Genomic DNA, 8,173 nt, shown 5'->3' on the forward strand with positions numbered 1-8,173 from the left:
CCGACGACCAAGGGGTGCCAAACGCATACACACACTGCGAGAGCATGAAGAGAGGGGCACATACACACACACACGCACAGTGGCAGTGAGGAAGGAGAAGAATAATGTAATAGAGCGGGTTGCAGGTAGGAGATCAGTGAAGCACAGGCCTCCGTCGTTGTGTGCTCAATCCATTTCCCTCCCCTCCCTTTCCGAACAACAACAAAACAAAGAGACAACCTCCTCCCTCCGCACGCTATGGCTCGAGGTCATTTATTTTATTTTGATTGCGCTCATGCGGGCGTCTGTGTGGGTATGTGCGCGCGCAGCAATGCGCAGTGAGACGTTACTCTGGTTCATGTTAAAACACACATATATATATATATATATATAAAGAGATTCGAAATCATAAAAGGAAAGGAAGAAAGCTAATGCACATAGACTCGCACAGGTTGGGTACCTGAATCGGACAGCCCCGTGCAAGTCAGCTTGCACCGCACAGTCACATTCACAAATGTGCGCTGTACTTTGCATTAGAAAAATGGCGATGAAAGCACGTCAGGGAGAGGCACTGTAGCCTCATGAAGAACGAGTAATGTGAGAAGAGCGAGTGAGCGCGGGCGTGAAGGAGAGAGAGCGTTCCACCACAAACCCCTCTTGCGGAGATCTTCCCCCACTACGCAATGCAGATGGAATGAGGCTCACCATACGCACGCCTATATTTCAAAGCTGGAGTACATGTCGTATGCCAGCTCTATGAGCGGCTCGTCCCCCTCGGAGGAGGTGTAGCTAAGGGCACACCCCTCCAAACGCTGCTCACTTGCCGCACTGCGACTAGCACAGAAAGCCGGCTGCACCACTCGCGGTCCAGACGTCACGGTGTCGGTCATTTCATCGAGCACTGCGGTTTTTGCTTGCTGCACTGGAGTCGTCGACGACGCCATCTCTACATTGAGTGGACACACCTGCGGCAGCAACTCCACGTCCACCGCCTGGAGTGTCTGTTGGCCGTCTTTGTAGCCAATACGGAAGCGCACGCGGCCGCCAACGGGCAGCGCACGGAAGCCCTCCATCTGCATGGACGACTGGTGGACAAAAATGTCGCCAAGGTGCACTGGCGTGCGTCGCTTCTCAGGAGCCTCGGCCTCCGCCGTCGGGGGGACCGCAGTGGCTGGGGCACTCAGAGAGGTGGGAGGCGTGCCAGTCGCACTGTCGCCGTTGGCGCTCACGGTAACGTGAGTGGTCGCAGTCAAGAAGCCAAAACCACGGTTGGGGTTGTAGCGCTTCACGAAGCCCTCGTACACCTCACCCAGCTGGTAATACAAGCCATTCAGAGTCTTCGCCGGCTGTGGGGGGGACGGCAACGCAGGCACGGCAAGCGGTGTGGAACCAGGGAACGACTTGGAGAAGTTCGAGGCCATGGTCCCGCCGAAGGAGGGCACCTGCGGCGCCACCAGGTAAGCAGGAACTGACGTGGCCGAAGCCGAGGCGGACTGCGACGGCATCGACAGCTGTGGTTGCATGGCGTACGAGTGCGTGCTTGTGGTTGTATCCGCGTCGCTGACAGTCACGTCCTCTGCCCTGATCAGCGTCGGGGCACCCGTGGTGTGATTCGCCCAGAAGCACGCCTGCGGCTGCTGTGGCACCGCAGCCACGGAAGTCATGGCGCTAGTCGGACGCGGCACAGTCATCTGGAAGCCAGGAGCTGCGGATGAAGCCCCCATAGGAGCCATGGAGCCGTTCGTGGTGGTTGATATGCCGTTGGAGGTGCCGCTGCCCACATTGGAGCTCGTGACACTCGTAGTAGATGCGCCAAAAGTCTTGGTAACTTCGCCAGTGGAGCACAGGCCTCTGGTGAGCCTCGAGAGCATGGGGGAGGGCTGGGATTCCAAGGAGTGGAGATGCTGCTTGTCGGCCATGAACGACGGCATGTCTATGAGCGACTGAAGCATTAGAGGAGATCTGTTGGAGCTCACATTCGCACCGCTCTCGCAGGGAGCAAAACACATGGAGTTGCGGACCTCTGTGGCGGGCTGGGTAGCGCCTGAAGCGGAAGCAAATGACCACCGCTGCGCTGCCATGGGAAAATATGAGACCTGCTGCGGGCTCAGCTTGTTCACGACTGGTGCATAGTACATCACCGACAGCCCGTTGTTCAAGGTGGCGGGGTAGCCCTGTATCACCTGGTTGCGTAGCCTATACGGCAGCTGTGGCGACAGAGGCTGGAGGCCTGCACTCATGTTATTCCAGGTCGGGACGCCCCCAACCGGACTGCTGCAGAAAGTGTAGAACATGCTTGTGGTGAAGTTCGTTGGTGTATACGCTCTGAGGTTGTCGTGGACTTTGAGTAGAGAGCAAAATTGGGCAGGGGACAGCCGTGCTTGAGCAGTGAAAGTATATCTTCGTGGTTGATGCTGACATAAAGTACGCCACTAAGGGGGAGGTGGGTGAGAGGCGTGCGCCTGGGTGGATGACACCGAGAGAACGTTTGCGGAGAGTACGAAATAGATCGAAGCGTTCTGCGATTCCATCATGCGTGTGAAGACGGTGGTAGGCAAGCGGGGCGGTGGGAAGAGACAGAGAGAGTTAGTACGCACGTAAGCGGAGAGAAAAAGAGGTCGCGAGGCAAGGCGAGGAGTTTTCTTTCTCTTGGCGTGATCAGTCTCCACAGTAGAGCATGAGCTAAACCCCGCTCTACCCCTGCCCTATCACAGGCCCAATCACATGGGGCGAAGCAACCGTAGGCATGCGTTAAAGTAATGATCACCCCGTTACCCGAGCACTGCCCTTTCCCCAAACTCTCCCCGCCAGCATCGTAGATCACCTCACAGTCGCTCCCATTCTGCCGGGCGCCACCTGCTGCATCCCCCCCCCACTCGTGGGTAGCGCAGACTCCCCACAGCAGTAAGCAGTGTGATCCGGGCGAGATGAGTTCGAGTCACGCTGACACTCTGTCTTTCATATGAAGGATGTAAGCGTGCTCACTGTCGCAGATCTCTCCGACGCCACTGCATTCATGATCACTGACATCAGCAGCGATACACAGTTCTGACCGTTCCACGACGTAGACAATTCACCCTGTCACCTCCAGAAGTGGCTCGGCATTGGCGGGGAGAGGGAGGCTGCTTGACCTTCCCACATGAGAGTGGGGGTACTGGGCCCTGATGTATTACATACTGAGGCGTGTCCCCCGGGTGACCAAGGCAAGAGAGTGAAGTGCACCAAAACAGTAACAAAGAGGAGAGACTGACCTAATACGCTCGCCACCAGAGATTGACAGGAACAGCGACGCCCGGAGCGCGACAGTCGAGAGAGCGAACAGCCAAGGCAGAAACGAATATATATATATATAGCCTCACTGTGCGGCATCCGAGCGCAAGCGCACCTAATACCAACAGACAGCGAGGCAGAGACAGACAGTGAAGAATGGCACACCGAGTATGACCACTGAAGGAAGAAAAAAAAAAAACGAGAGAGAGAAGGGAGCACACCAGAGCGAAAGAGACCCACATGCGCTGCAGGAACCCCAACCAACGAAAAGGAGAACTACATGCAGGCCGGGTGCGGGACGGCCGCTTGTATTCGGCTTCGTTTTCGACAACGCTCGTCCTCCCCTTTGCTTACCGAGGGTACACCAAGTCCAACCGCCGATGCACCGCACATGGAGAGGGGGGTAGGGAGGGGGGCGCAGAAGACACAGCGATGTTGTGCGGAAGCATTTTCCTTCTCAGTGTACAGTAGGGGATGGGGGCGAGGGGGAAAGGCAACAACAACACCACGCAAGCTACAGAGATGATGATGACTTGGAAGGCACTAGTGAAGCAAACAATGAGCGCCTTCAGGGCACAACGAAACAAGAGAAAAAAAAAACGAGCACTAAAGCACGGAGGAGTGAGAGGGAGAGAGCGACGGTGCTATAAAGAATCGGCCGTCTCAGCGAGAAGAGGAGGAAGGCCCCCCCCCCTCAGCACGGCAGTGAGGCCTTCACGTAGTGCGTATATTTTTTTTCAAAAAAAGTGGGAAACTAGGCGAGAATACAAAAGAGCTCAAACACGCGCACTCGCCCGCATGCGAAACAAAACGACAGAGACTTGCTTAAGTTAAAATGAATAGAAAAGCACAACAGTCGCGTCAATGCGCACTCGGGAGAGAAACCAGCAACGCTGAGGGAGAGAGAGAGAAAGGGAGAGAGAACAGCGCGGGAAAGAAAGGCAGGCGCAGAGAGACACGTGCGCATCCATACAAACAGCAACCGACGAAACACGGTGTGTGCTCTACATGCTGAGAGAGAAGCCTCTGTGCCCACTCGCGCGCCTATATACGAGGACAGAGAGAAACGATATACAGCGGCACCGCTAGGCACGAAAAGGAACGGTACAGCAACACCTCCACCACAACCCGGCAGTGGACAGTGAGAGAGCGAGCTAGAGGTGGAGGCGAAGAGCTAAAAGAATATGAGGAGAGTAGAAGAGAGAGAAGACAATGCAATCGAGGAAAGAGAGGGCGAAGAGGGGAGAACGAGCTGAGCTAGCGAACGAGCACAAAAAAAGGGGAGGGGAGGGGAAGAAACGCACAGGGGGGGAGAGCGAGTCGCCCTGAGGAGAAAACGCAAAGCGAGCAAATCTAAAGGAGGGAGAGAGCGCGCGCGAACGGATGGTGTCTCACATGAGTGAGAGTTCAGCCGAGTAAACCCAACAACAACGGCAACAATAACAAACCGATAAAAAATGGGTGGAGGGAAAAGACGGGAGAGCGAAGGGGCAAAGTAAACGAGAGAAAAAAAAGGGGGGCAAACGACCCAAACGAATAAACACAAAACAGAAAAGAATAAAATCGAACGAGCGCCCCCTGTGCGCATCAAGGCGGATGAAGAGAAGCGCAAAAAAAAAAAAGGGGGAGACAAAAAAAAAACGTGAATAGACAAACATGACAATAAAAACGAAGAAAGCAACGCAGCGAGCGACAAGAGGGGAGGGAGGGAGAGACGGGGGAGGGAGAGAGGGGGAGGGGGGTGCATATGAAGGCGCACGCGCCTCGTGTGTAAAACCAAAGCTCAAAGCAGGTGGCGTGGAGAGGCAGAGAAAAAGAGGAATGGAAGCGCAAACGATATTCATTAGACGCGAACGACAAGTAATCAAGACGACGGAAAGCGAGAAAGGACGAAAAAGAGGGCAGAAATTATAAGCACAATGGCGTCGTGCGGCTCGGACGCACAACCCAGAAGCGAAAAGGCGAGACGGCAACCGCGAATCCCAAGCGTCGGGCTATACATATACATGTATGTGCGTGTATGCATGTATAAAGTGGCGGTGAAAGCGATGGATGCAGCCCCTACTCGGTTATACAGTAAGAGAAGGGTGCTTGGAAGGAGAGAGGGAAACGGGCAACACCTATGGCGCCACTCCTTTCCGGTCGGCTCCGCTCCTTCGACTTGTCCCCCTCTCCGTCATCCCCAGGTGTCAATTATGGGCTTGGCCCACAACCCGCCACGAGGAAAACAAAAGAGCGAAGAGAAACATGGCCAGAAAGACGGCAGCCCGTGGGTGGGGAAAGAGAGGAGAGAGAAGAGAGAAGAGAGTAAAGGCGGACTGCAGCAGACAAGGCAGGTACAACAGGGCGCCAAACGAAGAAGTAAAGCGGTGCAAGCGAAGTGTATGCCTACCTGCAGCGCACGCACAGCCATACATGCGTGCACGCATAACGCTTATAGAACAGAAAGAGAGAGAGAGAGCGGCAAGCGTAGACAGAGAGTCAGTACCAGCGAACAAGGTGTGAGTTGCCCTGCAGCTCAGCCTTCCCATCAAGAAGAACACAGCACGGCAAACGAAGATATTCGTGGTTCTGTTGTTGCCCTTCACCCCCAGCAACAGGCAGAGGGGGGCAGGGGAGAGGCAGAGGAGGAGAAGCACCGTTTTCTTCCTCCTCTTTGTTGCGCTCTTACGCTCTACGCTGAGAGGCAACAAAGAGAAGTCGCAAGTCACCACACCGACAACGAAATCCAATATGGGGTGTACATATGGAAGAAAACACTCGAGCAGCGCGCAGTGACACAAACGCTCGCTCACCCACCCACGATAGGGGGGGAAGGGTCGCTCACGAGCTACAACAAGGCGTAAAGAGTGAAGGCAGCAGAGAGAGCGCGCGCGCGCTTTGCGACGGCCTGTTGTACTCTTCTTGGTGCAACGGGGGTAGGAGGAAGGAGAAGAGCGCCTCTTCCGTCGTTCATGCACACACACGCACACCAATAGAGGCAGGGTCTGCCAGTCAAGCGCGGAGGCGGCTCCACGGCACAGGCGCACTTGGGGATGCCTTTTGCAGCTCTACTCGTTCTCGAAATGGCACTGGGCTCAACGACAAGAAGACCCTCCTCACGATAATAACACCCGGACACCTGCACTTCTCCACAGCATAGCTTGGCATGCATGTGGCGTGGTAGAACGGTACCATCATGTACTGCATACCAGCCGTAGCCACCTCGACCGACAGCGGCGGAGGTACGCCAGCCTTCTCCGCCAGGATGGGAATCTTCAGCGGCGGTGAGAATGAGGCACTGTTGGGAGCGGTATGGGACCTCACGTCACTGCTGCTGCTCCTCGGCTTCTCTTCACCAATGGTGCTAGTAAGCCGTGACACTGAGTGCTTACGAAACGAAAGGGCCCAGCGAAGCGCTGGAGACGCTGTCCTCAGCAACGTCCTTGGCGGCGGTTGCAGAGTTCAGCGGGCCAACCTGCGTAAGCAAGATACCCTTCGGCGGCAGCACCTGAACTTCGATGGCCTGATAGCCCCACCCTCTCTTCGTCGCGATGGCACCGCTCAGCAAGTTTGGGTTCCCTTCCACAGGTATGCCCAAGCTGTTCAGCATTGCTGCAGCCTCCTTGTTGTCCGACACCTTCAGCAGCTCCGCCGGGACAAACATCTCCACCTTGAACTGCACTCGCGACCCGGCCCGCAGGTTTACCAAGTCTCCGTTCGCCTCCGTGCCTGCCTTCCTCAGCCAGCGCTGCAGGCAGTTGTAGTGGACAAAAATGTCTCCCATCGAGACGGCATGGCGGACATAAGGAGCTCCCTTAATGTACACAATGTTGTCCCCGCTGATTTGAACGTGCGGCTCCGCAGCGGCGTCCACGCCACCACTAACTACTATGAGAGAAGCATCCTTGCCGGTGTTGCCCTCCTTGTCGCCGTCGTCTGATGTCTTCAGCGATTTTGCCTCCCATGCGTTACTCTGCTTCTCAGAGGTGCTGATGAATCCCGCCGCCTCCATTTGCCTGCAGCTCTGCACCGGGATAAGTTTCGCTGTGGCGGACACAAATCCGTAGCCGCGAATCGGGTTGAAGCGCTTCACACGACCTTCGTAGTACACGCCGGCCTCGTAACCTCTGCCAGCGTCGCCCTTGCGTACCACAGGAGTTGGGTGGGAGCCGAAGATGGGTCTGGCTGCACTACCCTCGTTGCAGGAGTCTTGGTGAAAGATGACCGAGCCGCCAGCTGATGAATTCACAATAGTGCTGTACTGCGGAGGGGGAGACAAGTTGACCGGCGATGCCGATGCCGACGCCTGTACGAGGATCCCACTTGTTGGCGTAAAGGAGCCGGTGGTGCTAGAGCGTGACACCGCGCTAGAGAAGCGCTGCGGCACAATACTCGACGTAGCTGAAAAAAATGGGAACGAAGAAAGCGTATCCTCACTCATAGTGGCCGAGGAGAGAGACTGCAGCACGCCAGATACGCTGCTACCTTGATAGGCCGCCATGGGCGCCGCACCGACGTTCACAAAGCCACTGCCGCCGAGCGACAGTGAGGAAGGTGAGCTACTCATTGATGCGCTAGCGGGGAGGTATGCCGGCGGGGCCCCAGAGCCCATCATCGCGGGGCCGCCAGTCATGGGTGAAAAGGTCTGCTTCACGTAGTTGAGAGGCATTGCCACACCAGAGAGGCTCATCATGTGTGTGTCACTTGAGTCCATCAGGGGAAGCATCACAGAGACCGCCGTCGCAGCACCCTCAGCGCCTCGCACGATGAGAAACTCCTGATGAGTGCCCAGGAGCGTATTTTCCTTGGGTGACAGTGAGGCGGAGGCCGCCATGGAAAGATGCATCGTCACAGGCGTGGCGCCAGAAATGGAAGCGCCAGCGTGTGCGGGTGGTATTGTCGCCTGTGTAGCAGAGACATTCGGGCTTGGCATCCCACCCAT

At 56.1% G+C, this 8,173-nt stretch overlaps 2 protein-coding genes across 2 annotated transcripts; both read right to left on the reverse strand.

Moving 5' to 3' along the window:
• Positions 1–695: 695 nt before the first annotated feature.
• LBRM_31_1570 (conserved hypothetical protein) lies at positions 696–2,273 on the reverse strand (the record flags this gene model as incomplete). The annotated part of the gene is made up of 1 exon (XM_001567104.1): positions 696–2,273. The coding sequence occupies one exon, from the start codon at positions 2,271–2,273 to the stop codon at positions 696–698; it is 1,578 nt and encodes a 525-aa protein (XP_001567154.1).
• Positions 2,274–6,619: 4,346 nt separating this feature from the next.
• LBRM_31_1580 (hypothetical protein, unknown function) lies at positions 6,620–8,173 on the reverse strand (the record flags this gene model as incomplete). Its single annotated transcript, XM_001567105.2, has 1 exon — positions 6,620–8,173. One exon carries the CDS (start codon positions 8,171–8,173, stop codon positions 6,620–6,622), a length of 1,554 nt encoding a protein of 517 aa, XP_001567155.2.

Source organism: Leishmania braziliensis, chromosome 31 (genome assembly GCF_000002845.2).
Source record: "Leishmania braziliensis MHOM/BR/75/M2904 complete genome, chromosome 31".
Classification (NCBI taxonomy): Eukaryota; Euglenozoa; class Kinetoplastea; order Trypanosomatida; family Trypanosomatidae; genus Leishmania; species Leishmania braziliensis.